General features: G+C 47.9%; 1 protein-coding gene across 1 annotated transcript in view; it reads right to left on the reverse strand.

The window, feature by feature from the left end:
• egflam (EGF-like, fibronectin type III and laminin G domains) overlaps positions 1 to 25,105 on the reverse strand; it is a 170,050-nt gene that overhangs the window by 75,128 nt on the left and 69,817 nt on the right. The window contains exons 9-10 of the mRNA XM_078560625.1: positions 12,858 to 12,973; positions 4,885 to 5,173 (exon numbers count right to left, since the gene is read on the reverse strand). Of these exons, the coding sequence (XP_078416751.1) occupies positions 4,885 to 5,173; positions 12,858 to 12,973 (405 nt within the window). The remainder of the gene's footprint in view (positions 1 to 4,884; positions 5,174 to 12,857; positions 12,974 to 25,105) is intronic.

Consider the following 25,105-nt stretch of genomic DNA (forward strand, 5'->3'; position numbering starts at 1 on the left):
TCCAGTTACAACACTCGACATATTACTGCACTTTCCAATCACAACACTGCACATATTACTGCAATTTCCAATTACAACACTGGACTTATTACTGCACTTTCCAATTACAACACTGCACATATTACTTCACTTTCCAATGACAACACTGCACATATTACTGCAATTTCCAATGACAACACTGCACATATTACTACGCTTTTCAATTACAACACTGGAATTATTACTGCACTTTCCAGTTACAACACTGCATGTATTATTGCACTCTCCAATTACAACATTGCACATATTATTGCACTTTCCAATTACAACACTGGACGTATTAGTGCACTTTCCAATTGCAACTCTGGACACGTTACTGCACTTTCCAATTACAACACTGCTTGTATTACTGCACTTTCCAATTACAACACTGGACGTGGCCCAGGGAAGGTACAGCATGGTGTTAGATAAAGAGTAAATCTCACTCTATACTGTCCCCATCAAACACTCCCAGGGCTGGTACAGCATGGGGTTAGATACAGAGTAAAGCTCCCTCTACACTGTCCCCATCAAACACTCCCAGGGCAGGTACAGCACGGCGTTAGATACAGTGTAAATCTCCCTCTACGCTGTCTCCATCGAACACCCCCAGGACAGGTACAGCACGGGGTTAGATACAGAGTAAAGCTCCCTCTACACAGTCCCCATCAAACACTCCCAGGACAGGTACAGCACGGGGTTAGATACAGAATCACAGAATCACACAGTGCAGAAGAGGCCCTTCGGCCCATCGAGTCTGCACCGACACATGAGAAACACCTGACCTACCTACCTAATCCCATTTACCAGCACTTGGCCCATAGCCTTGAATGTTATGAAATTCCAAGTGCTCATCCAGGTACTTTTTAAAGGATGTGAGGCAACCCGCCTCCACCACCCTCCCAGGCAGTGCATTCCAGACCGTCACCACCCTCTGGGTAAAAATGTTTTTCCTCACATCCCCCCTCACCTTGAACTTATGCCCCCATGTGACTGACCCTTCAACTAAGGGGAACAGCTGCTCCCTATCCACCCTGTCCATGCCCCTCATAATCTTGTACACCTCGATCAGGTCGCCCCTCAGTCTTCTCTGTTCCAACGAAAACAACTCAAGTTTATCCAACCTCTCTTCATAACTTAAATGTTTCATCCCAGGCAACATCCTGGTGAATCTCCTCTGCACCCCCTCCAGTGCAATCACATCCTTCCTATAATGTGGTGACCAGAACTGCACACAGTACTACAGCTGTGGCCTCACCAAGGTTCTATACAACTCCAACATGACCCCCCTACTTTTGCATTCTATGCCTCGATTGATAAAGGCAAGTGTCCCATATGCCTTTTTCACCACCCCACCAACATGCCCCTCCGTTAAGGCATCGGAGTAAAGATCCTTTTACACTGTCCCCATCAAACACTCCCAGGGCAGGTACAGCACAGGGTTAGATACAGAGTAAAGCTCCCTCTACACTGTCCCCATCAAACACTCCCAGATTTAATCAAAATAGGAAGACTTTTATTTATACATCATCTTGTCTTTATGTATTCGTGTATGGGACGTGGGCGTCGCTGGCTAGGCAAGCATTAATTGCTCCTTTGAATAATCCTTTGAATCGTGGATGTGGGATCTTTAATGTCTGAGAGGGAGATGAACCCCTTGGTTTAATGTGTCTTCTGAAAAGTGGCAGCTCTGACAGTGCAGCACTCACTTACTGCACTGGTGTGTCAGCCTAGGTTAAGTGCTGAAAGTCAGTAACATGGAACCCAGGACCTCTAGACATAGGTAAGGGTGCCCACTGACAGTTCAGGAATACCGGACACTCCCTTGCCAATCCCCACACACACACACAGAAATTATTGACATTAAGGCCAGGCTAATCTAATTGAAAAGGAGCAGTGCAATTACAGTGATTGGCTCGTGGCCCTGATTTACAGCTGGTTAACAGGGATGGTATTTGTTGAATGGATTGTTCAAACAAACATTTTCAGTCAAACTGAAATCATTGTTTCATGTAAAAATGCAAGTCACCTCTGTTTTGTGTAAAGTCTCATAAGTTTGAGCAGTTTTACTTTTAAAAGAAACAAATCATTAAAAAATAAGTTAAATGTTGTAAACATTTCCTGAAGCAAATTGATCTGAATTGGAACCATAGATCTATTTTTAGTCCTGTCAAGTTTAAAAAGCAGCAGACCTATTGGTCAAAAGATTATCTACAATACAACACTCAACATATTACTGCACTTTCCAATTACAACACTGGATGTATTACTGCATTTTCCAATTACAACACTGCACATATTACTGCACTTTCCATTTACAACACTGGATGTAATACCGCATTTTTCCTATTACAACACTGGACATATTACTGCACTTTCCAATTACAACACTGGACTTATTACTGCACTTTCCAATTACAACACTGGATGTAATACAGCATTTTTCCTATTACAACACTGGACGTGTTACCGCATATTCCAATTACAACACTGGACATGTGACTGCACTTTCCAATTACAGCACTGCACATATTACTGCACTTTCCAATTACAACATTGCATGTATTATTGCGCTTTCCAATTACAATACTCGACATATTACTGCACTTTCCATTTACAACACTGTACATATTTCTTTGCACATAACCACAAATTACCACACATTCCAATTATAGATCCCTCCATACTTAGCCATAGTCCATAAGTGAATGTAGATAGCTCTATTTCAGAGAGAGGCAAGTGGTTATAATTTGAGGGACATCACTCTGTATCTAGCATGGCTGACCAGGAATCTCTCCTGCTCTTCATGCCTGACTTGGGTATGTTGGAAGGTTTGGCAGGTTGGTTCTTGACCTCCTTAAAAGGTATTAAATTTCTAACTTTTCCCAGTTCTGATGGAAGGTCACGAGCGGAAACATTTGGGATGTTGGCGTACCGGAACCCGCCACTTCCCACCTCCTCCCAGATTCAGCTACCAACATGGAGCAGGAGTAACACCCTCGGCCCCTCGGGCCTGCTCCGCCATTCAATAATATCATGGCTGATCACATTGTAACCCCTCGTCTAACCCCGATAACCTTTCACCCTCTTGTTAATCAAGAATCCATCCAGCTCTGCCTTGAAAATATTCAAAGACTCTGCTTCCACAATCTTTTGAGGAAGAGAGTTCCAAAGACTCACTAACCCTCTGAGAGAAAAAAGTTTCTCCTCATCTCTGTCTTAAATGGGCAACCCCTTATTTCTAAACAGTGACCCCTAGTTCTAGATTCTCTCAAAAGAGGAAACATCCTCTCCACATCCACCCTGTCAAGACCCCTCAGGATCTTATATGTTTCATTCAAGTCGCCTCTTACTCTTCTAAACTCCAGCCGATACAAGCCTAGTCTGTCCAACATTTCCTCATAGGACAACCCACCCACTCCAGGTATTAGTCTGGTAAACCTTCTCTGAACTGCTTCCAACACATTTACACCCTTCCTTAAATAAGATGACCAATACTGTACACAGTACTCCAGATGTGGTCTCACTAGTGCCCTGTGCAACTGAAGCATAACCTCCCCATTCTTGTTTTCAATTCCCCCTCACATTAAATGTTAACATTCTATTAGCTTTCCTAATTACCTGCTGTACCTGCAGACTAAATTCTGGGCAGGAAGGCTCATGGTCGGCCTCCCTACCCCGCCGCTAATTAATGACCACCTAAGGGCCTCATCCATGCTTCCACTGGTATTAATCCTGCTGCAGGAGGGGCTGTTGCTATGCGATGTGCATGCTGCAGGTCAAACCACATGCCCAGTTCTCTGGGACGGAGGGCCGGGGGTCCCCATGATCGCTTGATCAATGGCACTCAGCGCCTGAACAATTGGGTTAAATGGCCTCTTTCTGTGCTGTAAATTCTATGTAAATATATGTAAATATTCTGTAATTCCATATAAATCCTATGTAAATTCTATAAATCCTCTGTAAGTCAATGTAGGACTATGTAGACCATAAGACCATAAGACATAGGAGCAGAAATTAGGCCATTCGGCCCATCGAGTCTGCTCCACCATTCAATCATGGCTGATAACTTTCTCAACCCCATTCTCCCGCCTTCTCCCCATAACCTTTGATCCCCTTACCAATCAAGAACCTATCTATCTCAGTCTTAAATACACTCAGTGACCTGGCCTTCACAGCCTTCTGTGGCAATGAATTCCATAGATTCACCACTCTCTGGCTAAAGAGGTTTCTCCTCATCTCTGTTCTAAAAGGTCTTCCCTTTACTCTGAGGCTGTGCCCTCGGGTCTTAGTCTCTCCTACTAATGGAAACATCTTCCCCACGTCCACTCTATCCAGGCCTTTCAGTATTCTGTAAGTTTCAATCAGATCCCCCCTCATCCTTTTAAACTCCATCGAGTATAGGCCCAGCGTCCTCAAACGTTCCTCATATGTTAAGCCTTTCATTCGTGGGATCGTTCTCGTGAACCTCCTCTGGACCCTCTCCAGGGCCAGCACATCCTTCCTGAGATACGGGGCCCAAAATTGCTCACAATATTCTAAATATGGTCTGACCAGAGCCTTATAAAGCCTCAGCAGCACATCCCTGCTTTTATATTCTAGTCCTCTCAAAATAAATGCCAACCTTGCATTTGCCTTCCTAACTACCGACTCAACCTGCAAGTTAACCTTAAGAGAATCCTGGACTAGGACTCCCAAGTCCCTTTGCACTCCATGTAAATTCTATGCAATTCAATATATTCTGTGTCATTTTATGGAAATCTAGGCAATTGTGTAAATTTATGTAAATCTATGTAAATTATGCAAAACCCATGTAAATTTTATGAAAGGCTATGCAAATGATATGTAAATGACGTGTTCCCTCACCTTTGCGGCACCTCTCGCCGGTTTTCCCCAAGTTGCAGTGACACCTGGACCCTCCGCTCTCGTAGTCGCTGGTACAGAAGCTGTCGCCCGGGCAGCTCACCTCTTCGCACGGGAGGTCCCGGACACGCCCAGCCGCCAGGGGGGGGTGAGCGGAGGGGGTGGGCCGCAGGACGGTGGGCGCCTGGGCGGCGGTCGGTCTCCCCGGGGTGGCGGCGGGATCCGGTTGGAGGCGGGTCTCGATCCGGAATTTCCTGCTCCTCCCCTCGAGGACGTGGGGCGACAACGGAAGCTGCAAAGAGGGAGAGGGCATGAGTTTATCGGCTCGACCTCCGAGGTGGGGTGCGGTTGGGATCTCGGGTCATCCAAGGTGCAACCCTATTGACCCAGTTAACTCTGGTTGAGCATAATATTCCTGGAGACTTGGTCACAAGACCTCCAGCCTCCAGCTGTCCCGCCTTCCACATCGACAACGCTTCTTAAACCAATAAACTGAAATCGCCAAAAAAAAAGAGGGGGAAACATCACAATCATTCGAACGCCTGAACGATTTTTTTCTCTCAGTGTTGCTCACAACAGCTTCCAGGAGATTGGTCCTTAATTTCTGGAGACTCCAGGACAATCTTCGACAGTTGGCAACCCTAACCCAGTAAGACTCTACATCGGTAACACCACGGAGCAACAACAAAAGACCTGCACTCATATAGCACCTTTAACCGTGGTGAGCCGTCCCCAAGGCACTTCACACGATCGTCATGAAAGAAAAATGTGTCACCCGACCAGATAATAGAGTTGCCAACCCACCAGGATTGGCCTGGAGTATCCAGGAATCGAAGGCCAATCTCCAGGGCACTGCTGTGTGCGACCCTGGAGAAAACAAATCATCGGGACATTGACAAAGATTGTTTTTTTTTAGTCATTTTCTTTGAACATTTCTCTTTACCAGCTATAAAAATGTTGAAAATGGAGGGGGGGTTGGGGAAGGCTGTTTGGCTGACAGTTAAGCATCACCTTATTGGGTAATGAGTCTTTTTGCTTTGCAGTTGGTGTAGGAAGGCCGTGCCTCACAAGGATGGATGTGTTGGCCGGAGCGTGGGGGGCAAGTCATGTGGTGAAACCTCCAGAATTACATTGAGTCACAGTTGGCAACCCTACCACATCAGGAGGTATTAGATCACATAATGACCCTAATGCTATTTGAAGAGGTCGATGTTAAGGAGGGAAGTGACCTAGAGATGCACGAGGGATTTAAGGAGGAAATCCCAGAGTTTAAGGCAGTGCCTCCCAAACATTTTCCCGGCGTGACTCCATTTTTAATGCTTCAGGCTACGTGTGACCCCAGAGTTGAAATCGTGGGTGGGGGTGGGGGTGGGGGGTAGGGAAGGAGGTTTAGAGAGTTGTTGAGCGGGGTGAGGGAGCTGTCAGGCTGGGGGGGGGAGCGGGTTTTGGGGAGAGGGAGGTTCAAACTGCTGTGCTTCCCCTGAACAGAGTGAAGACCCACCTCTTCACAACCTGTGGCAGCCACCAGGCCTCAAAGAACAGGCGATGAAACCACACCCCCACCCCAAAAAAGAAAAAAAAAACATTTAAAGGGGCCTCACAGCTGCCAAACCTCAGTCCGAGCCCCACAGGGGGCACCCCCCCCACTGGCTGCCTCGGAGATCACGACCCCAAAATCTCGGCCCATGACCCCAACGTGGGTCGCAACCCCCCCAGTTTGGGTTTGGGGCCTTATCTACCGAAGGCACGGTCACCAGCGTCGGAACAATTAAAATTGCGGGGGGGTGGTGCTCAAGGGACCAGAATCAGATGAAACACAGATAGATGATAGATGGACGATGGTGGGGCTGGAGGAGATTACAGAGCTGGGTGGGGGGCGGGGGGGCCGAGGAGGGATTTGAAAACAAGGAGGTGGGTTTTAAAATTGAGGCGTCGCTTGACCGGGAGAGAAGGTCAGCCAGCACTGGGTCAGTGGGTGGACAACACTCGGTGCAAGTTGGGATACCGACAGCCGAGATTTCAGGGAGTTGAGTTTCAGAGATTGCGAGCTGGGAATTCAGCCAAGGGTGCGGGCTGTAAAGGATGAATCTGGAGATAAAAAAGATAATAAGTGTCTCAGCAACAGGTGAGCTGATACGGGGGGAGGGGGTAAAATTTGGGCAATGTTACTGAGGTGGGAGAGTAGGCAGCATTGGTGATGGTGCAGCTATGTTTGTTCACAGTTCACTGCAGGGTCAAACAGGAGGCCAAGGCTGCGCACCACACCATCTTCCTCCAACCCTTACCCAGGCCGGGTGGGACTGCGCGCTACCTGCTTCCATTCTTACCCATTTAATCTGGACCGGAGGATCACACAGATCGCCCCCAGATCTGCAACCAGCCCTGACTCAGCCTCAGCCAGTTGCCGGGGGAGGTGGGTGGTCAGGGAACAGAGTTTGGAGTGGACATTGAAGACAATTTCTTCAGTCTTCCCATTTAATCGCAGGACAAAAATTCTGCCCATTCATAACTGGATGTCGTAGGGATGAGGAGCAGGAGTAGGCCATTCAGCCCCTCGAGCCTGCTCCACCATTCAGCTCGATCATGGCTGATCTTCCACCTCAATGTCATTTCCCCACACTATCCCCATATCCACGGATATCCTTAACATCTAGAAATGTATCGATCTCTGTCTTGAATGTACTTAGTGACCGAGCCTCCACAGCCCTCCTGAAGCAGAGAATTCCCTCTTGAGTGAAGAAATTCCTCCTCACCTCAGTCCTAAAGGGCCTGACCTTTCACCTGAGACTGTGTCCCCCGGTTCGAGATGTGTCGGATAAGCAGCCTGATAATTAAGAGACGGTGGGGGATTTGAGATAGGTGGTGGCGAGGTCAAGCCTGGTGTCATCAGTGTCCATGTGGGAACAAACATGCTTCCCAATGGTGTCGCCAAGGGGCAGGGTGTAGATGAGAAATAGGAGGGGCCAAGGATCGATCCTTGGAGACAGCAGGGGTAATGGTGCAGGAACAGGATGAGAAGCCATTGCAAGTCAATCTCTGGCTATGGTTACATAGATAAGAATGGAACCAGGATAGAGCAGTCCCACCCAGCTGTACAACAGTGGAGCAGTGTTGGTGGAGGACGGTGTGGTCAATAATGCCAAAGGCTGCAAGCAGGTGGTGAGAAGGTAGTGAGGGAGAGTGGGAGGGAGGGGAGAGAGGGAGTGAAGGAATGTGAGAGGGTGCAGAAGAGTAGAGGGAGAGGGAATGAGGAAGAAGAAGTGGGAGAAGGTGAGGGAGTGTCAGAGTGAGGTAGAGAGTGAGGGGGAGAGAATGAGGGAGAGGGAATGAGGAAGAAGGAGGGGTGAGGGAGAGGGAATGTGAGTGAGTGAGAGTGGGACAGAGAGGGAATGAGGAAGAAGGAGGGGTGAGGGAGAGGGAATATGAGTGAGTGAGAGTGGGACAGAGAGGGAATGAGGAAGAAGGAGGGGTGAGGGAGAGGGAATGTGAGAGTGAGTGAGAGTGGGACAGAGAGGGAGTGAGGGAGAGTGGGAGTGAGAGGCTGTGGGTGAGTGGGAGGGAGAGTAGGAGAGAGAGGGAGTGAGGAATGTGAGAGGGTGCGGAAGAGTGAAGGGAGAGGGAGTAAGGGAGACGGAGTGGGGAAGAGGCAGTGTGAGATAGTGAGGGAGAATTGGAGAGAGAGTGAGAGAGAGTGAAGGAGAAGAAGAGGAGTGAGGGAAAATTGAGGGGAGAGTGGGGGAGAGAGAGGGAGATGGAGTGAGGGAGAGGAAGAGGGAGTGAGGGAAAAATGGAGGGAGAGTGGGAGGGAGAGGGTGATGGAGTGGGAGAGAGAGAAGGGGTGGGAGGGAGGCAGAGGGGGTGAGGGAGAGTGAGAGTAAGATGGTGAGGGGAAGTTGGAGGGACAGGGAGACCAGGCATAGAGGCAGACAGTGAAACGCAGGGGTAGAGGAGGCTATCCGAGGGAGATTAACAGAATATGGAGAATTCGTTGTATGAATGCAGGGGAGGTGTTGTTAATATAAGGAGAGTGTTTGCTGGTCAGTGCGGTCTGTGGCTGCTGCCCAATCTCTGGAAGGCCAGCTATTGTTTTCTTGGAGTGCTAAGTGATTTGAACTGGGGGCTGTTTCCCTTCCACTGGGGTTACAGCCAGGGGTTGATTAATTTAGCAGAGAGGCCCAGGCTTGTGTTTACAATGTCACATCCTGCCAGACCCAGCCTCCAGCTCCCAGCAGTTACTCAGCACCAAACAAGGCTGCGGCTTTCTCTGTGAATTATCCCAAGTAACTCAACAGATGTGTCCGAGGTCAGAGTGACAGGAAGGCACACTGAGTTCTGCAACGCCCCCTCCCCGCCCCCACAAACTAACCCCCTGCCCAAAATTCCTCAGGCATTGATCCTTCCCAAGATATACAGCTCTATGGGAATTGGGACAGGCAGCTGCCAATTAACAACCGACCGAACGTCTCCTCTTATCATGGTGGGCGCAAGTGAGCTCATGGTGGGGCTGCTGGAATGTGTGGGGCTTCACAATCCTGCCTTCAGCTTCCATTGGACAAGTGTACCTTATGAGGATGGGGGTGGGCTGTGGCGAGGGGGTTTGGGGAAAGTGGGGGAGGGGCCAGCTGAACAGCTGTTGGGTTGGGAACCCAGGACGATCGGTTTTTCCAATCCACCCACCCCACACCCCATCCTTCCAAGGACACCAGTCCCCACCCCAACCCTTACCCTTGAGGGGAATAGGCCAACTGAGACTCAGCGAGGGCCCGGACGCAATGGAACCTGTGGAGAATTTAAAGTCCACTTACATCTCACTGGAGCTATGCTCAATCTGGCAAGGTTACCTTTGTGTCTTGGCGTCTGATGTCAGTGCTGGGGAAGACAGAACACTCGCAGATTTTCCCAAGTACAATGGTGATGGGAATGGGGAAGTGAACTTTCCTTCACCCTGACCAGTAACCATTAATTACGTTCACACAACAAGACAAACAATGGGCCATTTAGAGGGGATGCCGCAGGGTTTTCAACACCTTCGGGAGAGGAAGGAGCTGGGAGTTGGAGATATTATACAAATCAGCCTATACCATTGTCTTCAACCCCCAGTGAATCACAGATGCCCAAGAGGTCAAGGATGATAAGGTTAGACGTGGTGCAAAACTCCACAGTCGGGGATCATAACATTTCCATGTCTCATGCCAGCCAACATTCAAAGTGAGGTGGACCCTTAAACCAGGGCTTTAAGGCAATCGGTGTTTTTTAAATTCATTCACAGGATATGAGCATCGCTGGCTAGGCCACTTTTTATTGCCCATGCCTAATTGCCCTCGAGAAGGTGGTGGTGAGCTGCCTTCTTGAACCACTGCAGGTACACCCAACGTGCTGTTAGGGAGTGAGTTCCAGGATTTTGACCCAGCGACAGTGAAGAAACAGCGATATATTTCCAAGTCAGGATGGTGAGTGACTTGGAGGGGAATTTCCAGGTGGTGGTGGTGTTCCCATCTATCTGCTGCCCTTGTCCTTCTAGATGGTAGTGGTCATGGGTTTGGAAGGTGCTATCTAAGGAGCCTTGGTGAGTTCCTGCAGTGCATCTTGTAGATGGTACACACTGCTGCCACTGTGCATCGGTGGTGGAGGGAGTGAATGTTTGTGGATGTGGTGCCAATCAAGCAGGCTGCTTTGTCCTGGACGGTGCCAAGCTTCTTGAGTGTTGTGGGAGCTGCACTCATCCAGGCAAGTGGGGAGTATTCCATCACACTCCTGACTTGTACCTTGTAGATGGTGGACAGGCTTTGGGGAGCCAGGTGGCGAGTTACTCATCGCAGGATTCCTAGCCTCTGACCTGCTTTTGTAGCCACAGTATATATATGGCTAGTCCAGTTCAGTTTCTGGTCAATGGTATCCCCCAGGATGTTGTTAGTGAGGGATTCAGTGATGGTAAACATCAAGGGATGATGGTTAGATTCTCTCATGTTGGAGATATTCATTGGCTGGCACTTGTGTGGCGTGAATGTTACTTGCCACTTATTAGCCTAAGCCTGGATATTGTCCAGGTCTTGCTGCATTTGGACATGGACTGCTTCAGTATCTGAGGAGTCGTGAATGGTGCTGAACATTGTGCAATCATCAGTGAACATCTCCACTTCTCACCTCATGATGGAAGGAAGGTCAATGATGAAGCAGCTGAAGATGGTTGGGCTGAGGACACTACCCTGAGGAACTCCTGCAGTGATGTCCTGGAACTGAGATGATTGATCCCCAACAACCACAACCATCTTCCTTTGTGCTAGGTATGACTCCAACAAGCGGAGAGTTTTCCCCCCGATTCCCATTGACTCCAGTTTTGCTAGGGCTCCTTGATGCCACACTTGGTCAAATGCTGCCTTGATATCAAGGGCAGTCACTCTCACCTCACCTCGGGAGTTCAGCTCTTTTGTCCATGTTTGAACCAAGGCTGTAATGAAGTCAGGAGCTGAGTGATCTGATGGAACCCAAACTGGGCATCAGTGAGCAGGTTATTGCTAAGCAAGTGCTGCTTGAGAGCACTGTTGATGACCCCTTCCTTTAGTTTACTGATGATCAAGAGTAGATTGATGGGGCAGTAATTGGCCGGGTTGGATTTGTCCTGCTTTTTGCGTACAGGACATGCCTGGGCAATCTTTTACATAGCTGGGTAGATGCCAGTGTTGTAGCTGTACTGGAACAGCTTGGCTAGGGGTGCAGCAAGTTCTGGAGCACAAGTGTTCAGTACTATTGCTGGAATATTGTCAGGACCCATAGCCTTTGCAGTATCCAGTGCCTCCAGCTGTTTCTTGATATCACGTGGAGTGAATCGAATTGGATGAAGACTGGCATCTGTGATGCTGGGGACCTCCGGAGGAGGCCGGGGTGGATCATCCACTCGGCACTTTTGGCTGAAGATTGTAACGAATGCTTCAGCCTTATCTTTTGTACTGATGTGCTGGGCTTCCCCCATCATTGAGGATAGAGGTGTTCATTGAATCTCCTCCCCTCGGGTGTTTAATTGTCCACCACCATTCACGGCTGGAGGTAGCCGGACTGCAGAGCTTAGATCTGATCTGTGGGCTGTGGGATCGCTTAGCCCCGTCTATTGCATGCTGGTTCCACTATTTAACATGCATGTAGACATGGGCCGGAATTTTACATCCTGCAGAGGGTGCAAGACCGACCTGTCCAGCTGCGAAATAGCGCGAGGTGACATCGGGCAAGCGTCCTGACATCACTGCGCACTCGCACAATGTCTCGCTAGGTAGGCGTGGGCAGCTCCTGCCAACAGTTAAATGGGGAATTAAGCCCATCAGGAGGCAGTTGAAGGCGATTTTTCGTGGCCCGTCGATTTTTATGGGTGGCAGATGGGCCAAGCGCCCGGGCGGCCTTTATATTTTCACCCAAACTTCGATCCAGGGCGGGATGAAATCTCCGTGGGGAAACAAAATAAAGAGAGATATCTGGGGACTGGTTTTGAATGAGGTATGGTTTCAGGCGCTTGATGGTGCTGCTTGGACATAGTTTGCAGCGTTTTTTGTTGTTTTGTTTACTCTGCGGAGGTCTGGAGCTCCCTGGGGCATCCGTCTGCCTTCAGGGGCACTCAGTGGAAACTCTCACCAACACCCCGCGGTGACATCGGCGCCCGCCCGCCCTCTTCCTGCCTCCACCGGCAGAGCTGAGCCTTTCTCAGGGCGCGTTTCACACCGGCTGCCTGTTAGTTGGCCCGGCCAGCGTGAAATCGTGGTCAGGGGGGGCCGATCGTGGTCAGGACCCCATTTCCCGTCTGCTCCTGGGCCTGCCGATCGCATGCGCCTGACCGACGAACTGTTCAGGCCACGGAGCCTTGTCTGCGTGGAGGGCAAGGGGCCGGAGCTTAGGCCGCACTGTAACTCCCACTCTGCCTCTTCAGGGGCTCTCCACACCGCACCCCCTTCCCACCCCACGTTTCCTCCCACCGCCGGATTCTCCGTTACCTCCTCAGTGTAAACGTCGAAGTCCGAATCATCAATCGTGAATCCGACATCGTCACCAATCCCACTGTCCACGGTGTAACGGCGCCCGTAATGGCCGCTGCCCAGCTCCTCCCCACCTGCACGAAGCAAACCAAGAGCTCTGTCAGTCACCGCGGCTCCAGCTGTCAGCGCCTCACCACACCCACTCCCAAGAACAGAAACACTTCCCACTGTCACCAAACAAAGGGCTAAACTGCCAAGCAAATGAACATCTGCCCAGGTGTTAATATAGGCCAGCTACTGAGTGAGGAGAATGAAATGAGTTGACGCAGTCAATCCTGTTAATCGTCCTGTGAATGAGGAAAATCAGAAGAAGAGTGAACAGAAGTGTTGGGTAGCAAGAAACCCAAGATAGTCCAATTCACTCTGAACATTCCCTCAAACTGCCTCACTGTGTTGAAATCAGGAGTCACCCCCACCTACTCCATCTCCAGACTCTCAAAACCATGGGCCTCCTCCCCCTCCCTCTTCCAGCTTCATGGTTTCATTCATCATCTATCCGAGACACATTGGCTTGTATCTCCTTCACTTTAGAAGATTAAAGGGCGATCTAATTGAGGCATTTCAGATGATTTAAGTATGTTATCAGGTCGATAGAGAAAAACGATTTCCTCTGATGGGAGGGGGAGTCCAGAACAAGGGGGCAGAACCTTAAAATCAGAGCCAGGCCATTCAGGGGTAATGTCAGGAGGCACGTCTTCACACAAAAGGGCAGGGAAAGCCTGGAACTCCATCCCCCCACCCCCCAAAAAGCTGCAGATGTTGGGGGCCATTTGGAGCTTTGAGATTGAGAGATGTTTTGGTCGGTAAGGATGTCAAGGAGGAGGTCTTGTGGTGCAGTGGGTAATGTCCTTGCGTCTGGGCCCAGGAGCTCTGGGTTCAAATCCCACTCCAGGACTTGATGGCTGTTGAAGGTGTGTTCCTAACATGGCCAAACAGATCGAGTATCAACCTGAAAACCCTTCCAACACACCCCAATGGCAGGTGGTGAGAGTGGGAGAGATCCCTGGTCAGCCGTGGGATGGGAAGGATATTGGAGCCTCTACCATCATTATCCACAGCTCCAGACTCAGACTACGACATGCATTAACAGTGTATGTTGCTATGGCAACTCAGACTCTCTGAGTGAACCATAACACACCACTGTCAAAGGCTAAGAACCATGGCAGGTGGGTGGAGTTAAGATACAGGTCAGCCATGATTTAATTGAATGAAAAAACAGGCTAAAGGGCTGAATGGCCTCCTCCTTGTCCTATGTTCCTACCATTTCTTGACTTCTGCTAATCTTCAATTTAATAACATTATACAACTGTACTCTAACTATAAAATCCCTCCTCCCCACACATACCTGCATCCACCATCCACTACACATTCCCACGGATACCACTCCCCTTCCTTGTTCCTCCATCTCCCCCACTACCCTCCCAAGCTACATGTGTAGTCCAGATTAGCCCCTCGCTATTCAGTCAGTCATTGTGCAGTAGTACTGGATCCAAATAGTGAGAAACGTTCTATGCCATCTGGCTTAAGGACATAGGGACAGGAGGAGGCCTTGAGCCTGTTGCAACATTCAATGAGGTCATGAGTGACCTGTATCCTGAGTCCATCCACTCGCCTGGGCACTATATTCCTTAACGGCCCCGGCTAGCAAAAATCTATAAATATTTTTTGTCCTGCAGGATTCCACAACTCTACCACCATTTGTGTGGTGAAGTGTTGCCCACTTTCTCTTGTGAAGGTCCGAGCTCTGACTGTAAGGTTATGTAACCTTGTTCTACACTCATCCGCCAGCAGTAATAATTTCTAAATACCCTATCAATTCCTCTCAATACCCTAAAAAGCGCAATCAAATCACCTCTTAACCACCTATTTTGGTGGCCTAGTGTACAAGCCTGAAATCTTTCCTCAATCCAACCCTTGGAGACGGGTAACATCCTGGCGAATGTACACTGCTCCTTACAAGGCCATTATATCCTTTCTATGGTGTGGTGTTCCAGAACTGTGCACAGTGTTCCAGGAGTGGTCTAACCAGCACTTTGTACAGCTGGAGCTAACCTTCCTGTCCATTATATTCTAGCACAATAAACACAAAGGTTAACATCCCATTAACCCTTTCAATTCTTTTTGTGTACTTTAACAACAACGTGTTTGATCTGTGTACATGGATTAAGTTGCTGTAAAAATTCTTATCACATTATTAGATATGATATACAGCACGGAAACAGGCCCAGTGAGTATAAAAATAGGGGGGGTTATGCTTCAGTTATACAGGGCATTGGTGAGACCACATCTGGAGTATTGTGTACAGTATTAGTCTCCTTATTTAAGGAAAGGTGTAAATGCATTAGAGGCAGTTCAGAGAAGGTTTACTAGACTAATACCAGGAATGGGTGGCTTGTCTTATGATGAAACGTTGGACAGGCTAGGCTTGTATCTACTGGAGTTCAGAAGAGTAAGAGGTGACTTGATTGAAACCTTTAAGATCCTGAGGGGTCTTGACAAGGTGGATGTGGAGAGGATGTTTCCCCTTGTGGGAGAATCTAGAATTAGGGATCACTGTTTAAAAATAAGGGGTCGCTCATTTAGGACAGAGGTGAGGAGAATTTTTTTCTCTCAGAGATACGAGAGCCTTTGGAACTCTCTTCCTCAAAAGGCAGTAGAAGCAGAGTCTTTGAACATTTTTAAGGCAGAGCTAGATAGATTCTTGATAAACAAGGGGGTGAAAGGTTATCGGGGGTAGGCAGGAATGTGGGGTTGAGGTTACAATCAGATCAGCCATGATCTTATCGAAAGCCAGACCAGGCTCAAGGGGCCGAGTGGCATCTATCAGCTTAGCCCTCCGTTCCTTTCTCTCTGATGTGTTTATCTAGTTTCATCTAAAATACATCTAGAACATTGAGCCCACCACTCCCTGTGGTAGGGAGTTCCACATTCTCACCACTCTCTGGGTAAAGAGCTTTCTCCTGAATTCCCGATTGGATTTCTTGGTGACTATCTTATATTGATGGCCTCTAGTTCTGCTCTTCCCCACAAAAGGAAACATCCTCTCCGTATCCACTCTGTTGAAGCAGAATTTTAAAGACCTCTATTAGGTGGGGGTGCAGCAATGGGTAGGAGGGGGAAAAGAGCAACAAAAGGATAATTATATCCTTCTTTAAGAGTTCAGCCACACAGGAAAAGGAAAAGATTATAAAACTATTTGTAAAGCTGCTGAAAATATAGTTCACGATGTAAACAGGAAGCTTAAACAAGGGACATGTGAAACCAAGAGAGAAGAGGCGGGTAAGGGTGGTGGTGGGGGGTGTGCAATGGGGCGGAGTTTAAGTAATTATTGAGGCTCCCTTAAAAATGTGGAACATGAAATGGTTAGGAGGGGAGGCCAGAACTTACATAGGAACAGGAGGAGGCCATTCAGCCCCTCCAGTCTGTTCTGCCATTCAATTAGATTTATGGCTGATCTGTACCTCAACCCCATTTCACCAATCTTGTTCCAAATCCCTTCATACCCTTACCCAACTCAAATCTATTCATCTCAATTTTCAAATTGCTCATTTTCTCGCCAGAGTCAGAAGGTTCCAGAATCAAGTTCCAGGGGAGATCTCCCCGGTGTCCTGGCCGTTATTTAGCCCTCAATCAACATCATAAAAACAGATTAATTATCACATTGCTGTTTGTGGGAGCTTGCTGTGCACAAATTGGATGCAGTGACTGAACCTCAAAAGTACTTCGATAAAAGCAAAATACTGCGGATGCTGGAAATCTGAAACAAGAACATAAAATGCTGGAAAAACTCAGCAGGTCTGGCAGCATCTGTGGAGAGAGAAACAGAGTTAACGTTTCGAGTCCGGAGAAGGGTCTCCTGAAGAAGTCATACGGACTCGAAACGTTAACTCTGTTTCTCCCTCCACAGATGCTGCCAGACCTGCTGAGTTTTTCCAGCATTTTCTGTTTTTGTTTCAAAAGTACTTCAGTGGCTAGGAAGCACTTTGAGCTGTCCGGCAATCGTGAAAGGCGCTATACAAATGTAAGTCTTTCCGGCATCCCTGAACATCCTATCTCTAGTCCGAACTATTCCACGCTCTCCTGGCCAGCCTCCATCTTCCTTTTCTATTTATACATTCATGGGATGTGGGCTTCGCTGACTGGGCCAGCATTTATTGCCCATCCCTAATTGCCCTTGAGAAGGTGGTGGTGAGCTGCCTTCTTGAACCGCTGCAGTCCATGTGGTGTAGGTACACCCACAGTGCTGTTAGGGAAGGAGTTCCAGGATTTTGACCCAGCGACAGTGAAGGAACGGCGATATATTTCCAAGTCAGGATGGTGTGTGGCTTGGAGGGGAACTTCCAGGTGGTGGTGTTCCCATCTATCTGCTGCCCTTGTCCTTCTAGATGATAGTGGTCGTGGGTTTGGAAGGTGCTGTCTAAGGAGCCTTGGTGAATTCCTGCAGTGCATCTTGTAGATGGTACACACTGCTGCTACTGTGCGTCGGTGGTGGAGGGAGTGAATGTTTGTGGATGTGGTGCCAATCAAGCGGGCTGCTTTGTCCTGAATGGTGTCAAACTTCCTGAATGTTGATGGAGCTGCACTCATCCAGGCAAGTGGAGAGTATTCCATCATACTCCTGACTTGTGCCTTGTGGATGGTGGACGGGATTTGGGGAGTCAGGAGGTGAGTTACTCACCACAGAATTTCCAGCCTCTGACCTGCTCTTGTAGTCACAGTATTTAAAAGGCTGGTCCAGTTCAGTTTCTGGTCAATGGCAACCCCCAGGGTGTTGATAGTGGGAACTTCAGTGATGGTAATGCCATTGAATATCAAGGGGCGATAGTTGGATTCTCTCTTGTTGGAGATGGTCATTGCTTGACACTTGTGTGGTGCGAATGTTACTTGCCACTCATCAGCCCAAACCTGGATATTGTCCAGGTCTTGCTGCATTTGGACATGGACTGCTTCAGTATCTGAGGAGTCGTGAATGGTGCTGATCATTGTGCAATCATCAGCGAACATCCCCACTTCTCACCCTATGATGGAAGGAAAGTCATTGATGAAGCAGTTGATGATGGTTGGGCCGAGGACACTACCCTGAGTGATGTCAGTGAGCAGGTTATTGCTGAATAAGTGCTGCTTGATAACACTATCAACGAGTCCTTCCATCTCTTTGCTGTTTGTTGAGAGTCGACTAATAGGGTGATTATTGGCCGGGTTCGATTTGTCCTGCTTTTTGTGGTCATCCATCCTTGACTCATCTAAAATTCTACTACCCGTATCTTAAGTTTCATTAGCCCTGCTCACTCACCTATTTGGACTTGCAGTCCAGCAACACCTCAATTTCTAAATTCTCATCCTTATTTTCAAATCTGTCCATGGACTGGCCCATCCCTATCTCAGTACTCTCCTCGAGCCCTGCAACTCTTCAAGATCTCTGCAATCCGCTCATTCTGGGCTTTGGCACATCCCCTGAATTGAACTGCTGTGCCATTGGTGGCTGCCTATCCCCTAATCTCTGGGGTTCCCTCTCTCAACGTCTCCGCTGCTCCACCTCACTTTCCCACATAAGAGGCCCCATAAAACTCACCTCTTTGACCATGCTTTGGCCATCTGTCCTGAAGCTCCTTATCTGGCTCAGTGTCAAATTTTGTTTGATAATCACTCCCATGAGTCGCCTTGGGGTGTTTTGTTATGTTAAAGGTGCTAAGTAAATACAAGTTGTTGTTATAATGTTAAGGTTATGCCCCTTGTTCAAGATTTCCCCACTGGACGAAATAGATTTTTCGTAAGAAACCTGTTGAATCCATTTATTATCGCAAACCCTTGGTTAGACCACCTTTCGATCTTCCAAACTCTCGGGAGAATCAGCCTAGCCTATGCAACGTGTCCTCATAATTTAACTATTCACCTGACATTGTTCTGGTGAATCCAGTCACCTACAATGTCTCACTTCAGAAAACATTGGTCTCATACATAACGTCAGCAGAGACCGAGAAATATCTGGGAGCCATAATCGACCAGAATTGAGGCCAAACCACTGTATGTTTTCAAGAAGGAGTTAGATATAGCTCTTGGGGAGAAAGGGATCAAAGGATATGGGGAGAAAGCGGGAGCAGGCTATTGAGTTGGATGATCAGCCATGATCATAATGAATGGCGGAGCAGGCTCGAAGGGCCAATTGGCCTACTCCTGCCCCTAGTTTCTATGTTTCTATGTTTCTATGACCCCTGGGTGGGGGTAACTGAGGAGCAATGGGGAATACACGATGAATGGTAGGACCCTGGGAAGTACCAAGGATCAGAGGGACCTTGGTGTGCATGCCCACCGGTCCCTTAAGGTAGCGGGACAGATAGATAAAGTGGTTAAGAAGACATACAGGATATTTGCCTTTATTAGCCGAGGCATAGAATATAAGAGCAGGGAGATTATGCTGGAACTGTATAAAACGCTGGTTAGGCCACAGCTAGAGTATTGCGTGCAGTTCTGGAATCCGCATTATAGGAAGGATGTGATTGCACTAGAGAGAGTGCAGAGGAGATTTACCAGGAATTTGCCTGGGCTGGAGCGTTTTAGTTATGAGGGGAGATTGGATAGACTGGGGTTATTTTCCTTGGAGCAGAGGAGATTGAGGGGAGACATGATTGAGGTGTATAAAATTATGAGGAGCATAGATAGGGTAGACAGGAAGGAACTTTTCCCCTTGGTGGAGGGATCAATAACCAGGGGGCATAGATTTAAGGTAAGGGGCAGGAGGTTTGGAGGGGATGTGAGGAAGAATTTTTTCACCCAGAGGGTGGTGGGAATCTGGAACTCACTGCCTGAAAGGGTGGTAGAGGCAGAAACCCTCATAACATTTAAGAAGTATTTGGATGTGCACTTGTGATGCCATGGCATACAAGGCTATGGGCCTAGTGCTGGAAAATGGGATTAGAATAGTTAGGTACTTGTTTGACTGTGTCAGACTCGATGGGCCGAAGGGCCTTTTTCTGTGCTGTAGACCTCTATGACTCGATGACTCCTTTGTGGTGACCAGAGGCATTGGAGATACTACTAGGCTTATGGGAAAAAACAGGCGTCAGTGGACAGGAGATCAGTGGACTTGTTGAAAATAGTGCAGACACTTGGGCAACAGCAAGAAGGTAGGAACAATGACTGGGGATAGTAATGAGGTGCAGATGCTGAGATGGGTGTGTGGAGTGATGAGAAAGGACAGAATCAGGAACCAGCGGATCAGGGGGCTCAGTGAAGATTCTGGGAGAATCGAAGAAAAGGAGCTGAGAAGAGATTGAAATGGTACAATCATCTGTTATAGGGAGAGAGAGGAAATGTGGTGAGGCGAGTGATGAAGGTGGGACTGGCAGGGAGAAGGAGAAGAGGAAGGCCCAAGACCAGACGCGGTGGGGAAAGACTGAAACCCAATGGGATTGGAAGAGGAAGGGTGACTGACATGAGGAGGTGGAGAAGGGTGACCAACGAGCACTGTGAGGACCCAGAGTAAAATGGGAGAAGCTGAAAGGAGAGAGAGAAGAAGAGGTTTAATGTTCACAAAGCGCCCGGAAAAGGTGGCCCCAACCTGGATGACTTAGCAGGACAGAATCTACATGAAAAGATGTTGAGTAAAGCTTTAAGCAATCACTGCAGGATGTTGCAATCTAAATAAATTGAACAACAACACTGTGTATTTACTTTGCATTTCCAACGTAGGAAAATGTCCCAAGGTGTTTCACAGAGCTATAATCTAAACACGGATGCCAGTTCAAAGAAGAAGATTTTAGGAGACATGAACCAAGGTTTAGTCAAAGAGGTCAGTTTTAAGGAGGACAGAGAGGCAAGAGAGGTTCAGGGAGAGAATTCTGCAGCTTGGGCCCAGGTAACCAAGGGCACGGCCACCAGTGGTGAAGAGGTTTATTGAGGGAACTCCAAACTGAGAACATTTAGACATAGGAAATGGTCCAAAGATGCAACAAATCTTTGGTTTAGATATCAATATCATATAACCCATGTTCTCAGCATAACCCTCAACTTTACTGACTTGCTTTCTTCATACCCCAAGTCCCAGCTCCTCCCCATATCCCTCCCACTCTCCTTGTCACTATTACCCTCATTCCCTTGACCACCCTTGAACATATCTAACTAGCTTTCGACCCAGACCTCGTCAATGTTCATCGCTGGTAACTCATTGCTGGATTGCTGTTTGACTGACAAGATCTACATCCAAGAGCTTTTCCTGCTCCTGACATTCCTCACTCCCAACTCCCACCTGTGGACCCTTGGATTTGAACAATTGGACTGGATAACCCTTCTCCTACAGTGTACCACCCAATCTTGCCTGGATTCTGTTCTTCTACTAGCGTCACGGCAACGCACAGCACAGAAGGAGGCCACTTGACCCACTGTGCCCATGCCAGTTCTTTAAAAAAGTTCTGCTTTTAGTCCGGCCCGCCCACTCTTTCCTCACAACTCTGCAAAATTTCCTTTCCGGTATTTTTCCAATTCCTTTTTTGGAAGTTATTATTGAATCTGCTTCTACCGCCCATTTATTCCAGATCATAACAACTCACCATGTAACTCATCATCTGCCGCTTCTTTTCAACTTCCTCTGTGGACTCAGCCCTTCCCCCGTATCTCTGTAACCTCCCCCAGCCTCACAACCCTCCGAGATCTCTGCACTCCTCTAATTCCGGTCTCTCGAGTATCCTCAATTTTAATCGCTCCACTGTTGGTGGCTATGCCTTCTTCAGCTGCCTAGACCCTAAGCTCTGGATCTCTCCACCTCTCTACCACTCTCTCCTCCTTTAAGTCACTCATTGAGGCTTGACTTCTTTGACAAAGCCTCTTCACCTGTCTCCCTCTTGTGGCCCGGTCTCCTTCAGATGATGATTATCTGAAGAGGAAATAATTTGCAGGGGCTGGGGGAGAAAGGTGGTAGGGTGGGACTTGTCGAGAGCTGCTCTTGCACTGAGCTAGCCTGGGCAAGAATGGGCTGAATGGCCTCCTTCTATGCTGTAACTATTCTATGATTCTATAAACAAAGATTCTTGTTGTTGTTAATAAGTCCAAATTCAGGGATCTGCTTGATATGCTAATGTGCCAAACCCTGTGCGAAAGACGTGGAAAATTGGATAAGAATGAAAGAAACTGCTGTGAGGCTACAGGAAATGAAAGATTGGAATTAATGAGATTAAATGCTAACTAGGTAACTGTGGTTGGTAATGTGCTCAATGTTTGTTGTTCAACTTGCACTGTTCAGGACAAACTCTCTAACTGGGCAGTGGGGCTGATTTCACCCACTCCCCCTGCAACAGGGGTCCTGAGGCCAGCAGTAAATCTTACCCCAGCCCCCACCCCCTCTCTCTCGGTGCTGAGGCCATTTAGCTGAGGTAGCCGCCTGCTGTCACCCTGCTCTACATAAAGAAAGGACTCGCATTTCTATAGTGCCTTTAACGACCCTGTGACGTCCCCCAAGCGTTTAACAGCCAACGGAGTGCTTTCTGTGGTGGTGGGTGGGGCTGGGTTGTCCGGCTCCCAGCGGAAGGACAGGTCCGGTCGCGAGGCACTGAACTTAGTTTGTTTTTGCTGGAGTAACAAGTACCCTCCACCTTCCCGAGCCCTCACCGTTTCCACCCGGCCTCCCGGCAGTGAGGGAGGCCTCGGGTACAAGGTGCAACGTGCACCCCTTCCCAGGTCGGGGTCCCCAATGTGAGGGAGGGCCCCAGAGAAAGTGTATTTTCCCCTCCCCCCATGCGCTATTTTTGTGTGCTGGTGTGGGTTTTGGGAGCCCTAAAAAATAACACACCTCCTTGGAGAGTCGGTGACCCCTGGGCGACAAGTCAGGAACATTCTGCAAGGAAAGTGCAAAAGTATTTTGACACCTTCGAATATCTCTGTGACGTGCCGCATTGTCACGTGGATGTGTTTTTAATGCAGTGACTCGTCATAGAGATCTGTCCTGCAAAGGGAAGTTGGCCCTCGCATTGACCAACGTTGTACAATTGTTGTCATGCGTTACAGTACTATTCCAATGGACAGAAGTGGCATAATGTAATAAAGATGTTTGTAAAAAGCCCTGTTAGCATCTGCTGCCATGCATTGTGCTGTGATTTAAACCGACTTATGAGGAGAGGTTGAGTAGGTTGGGCCTGTACTCATCGGAGTTTAGAAGAATGAGAGGCGACCTTATTGAAACATATAAGATTCTTAGGGGGCTTGACAGGGTAGATGTTACCCGTTGTTACCCCTTGTGGGAGAGTCGAGGGCCAGAGGGCATAATCTCAGAGTAAGGGGTCACCCATTTAAGACAGAGATGAGGAGGAATTTCTTCTCTCGGAGGGTAGTCAACCTGTGGAATTCTTTATGCAGAGGGCTGTAGAGGCTGGGTCATTAAGTATATTCAAGATTGAGATGGGCAGATTTTTAATCAGTAAGGGAATCAAGGGTTATGGGGAAAAGGCAGGAAAGTGGAGTTGAGGATTATCAGGTCAGCCATGATATCATTGAATGGCGGAGCAGACTCGATGGGCCAAATTCTGCAGCTACTTCTTATGGTCGCCTCACAGCTATGGCTGTTAAAAAAAACTGGTTTTGTAAGTTGAAAAGAAATCTCTTGCATCTGCTCCCCTCCATTGAGTGACAGGCACTCTGTTGTGAAACAGAAATGGGTCAGCTTTCTGTTCTGTCATTTTCAGGCAATGAAGCTGGAAGCTTTAGTTATGACAGCTGTAGCCATTAGGAATGCTTGGCTAATAATGGCTTCAGTTCAACAGGTGGTCTATTAATCGAAGATGACTGAAACATTTAAGAGGCTGTAATAACAGAACATGCCTTTGATATGGTATCTTGTTTGTTTATAAAACTAATAGGCACACAAAGGATTAAGTTTTATGCACTAGAGTAGTTTTTTCACTGTCAATAATTGTGTTTGAATTCAGGGTTTTAAGAATATAAGAACAGAAGAAATAGGAATAGGAGTAGACCATTCAAGCCTGCTCCGCCATTCAATAAGATCTTCTTGTGTTTCGATTTCCACATTCCCATCTAACCCCGTAAACCTTTGATTCCTTTTCCTAACAAGAATCTATCTACCTCTGCCTTAAAAATATTCAATGACCCCGCCTCCACCACCTTCTGAGGCAGAGAGTTCCAAGAGGCATGAGGGAGGAGCTGGCCAGGATTGACTGGGAGATGAGCCTAACAGGAAAGACAGTGGAACATCAATGGCAGGAGTTTCTGGGAGTAATTTGGGAGACACAGCAAAAATTCATCCCTAGGAAGAAGAAGCATACTAAAGGGAGGACGAGGCAACCATGGCTGACAAGGGAAGTCAGGGACAGCATAAAAGCTAAAGAGAAAGCATACAATGCGACAAAGAGCAGTGGGAAACCAGGGGATTGGGAAGCCTACAAAGACCAACAAAGGACAACTAAAAAAGAAATAAGGAGGGAGAAGATTAAATATGAAGGTAAACTAGCCAGTAATATAAAAGAAGATTGCAAGAGTTTTTTTTAGATATATAAAGGGTAAGAGAGAGGCAAAAGTGGACATTGGGCCGCTGGAAAATGACACTGGAGAAGTAGTGGGGAACAAAGAAATGGCGGAGGAACTGAATAGGTACTTTGCGTCAGTCTTCACGGTGGAAGACACGAGTAACATCCCCAAAGTTGAAGAGAGTCGGGGGGCAGAGGTGAGTATGGTGACCATTACCAAGGAGAAGGTGCTAGGAAAACTGAAAGGTCTGAAAGTGGATAAATCACCTGGACCAGATGGATTACACCCCAGAGTTCTGAAGGAGATAGCTGAAGAGATAGTGGAGGCGTTAGTGGTGATCTTTCAGGAATCACTGGAGTCAGGGAGGGTCCCAGAGGACTGGAAAATCGCTAATGTAACCCCCCCGTTTAAGAAGGGAATGAGGCAAAAGACGGGAAATTACAGGCCGATTAGCCTGACCTCAGTCATTGGTAAGATTTTAGAGTCCATTATTAAGGATGAGATTTCAGAATACTTGGAAGTGCATGGTAAAATCAGGCAAAGTCAGCATGGTTTCATCAAGGGGAGGTCATGCCTGACAAATCTGTTAGAATTCTTTGAGGAGGTAACGAGTAGGTAAGACAAAGGAGAGCAAATGGATGTTATCTACTTGGACTTCCAGAAGGCCTTTGACAAGGTGCCGCACAGGTGGATGCTCATTAAGATAAGAGCCCATGGTGTTAGAGGCAAGGTACTAG

The sequence above is a fragment of the Cetorhinus maximus genome, chromosome 2 (genome assembly GCF_964194155.1).
Source record: "Cetorhinus maximus chromosome 2, sCetMax3.hap1.1, whole genome shotgun sequence".
In the NCBI taxonomy this organism is placed as follows: Eukaryota; Metazoa; Chordata; class Chondrichthyes; order Lamniformes; family Cetorhinidae; genus Cetorhinus; species Cetorhinus maximus.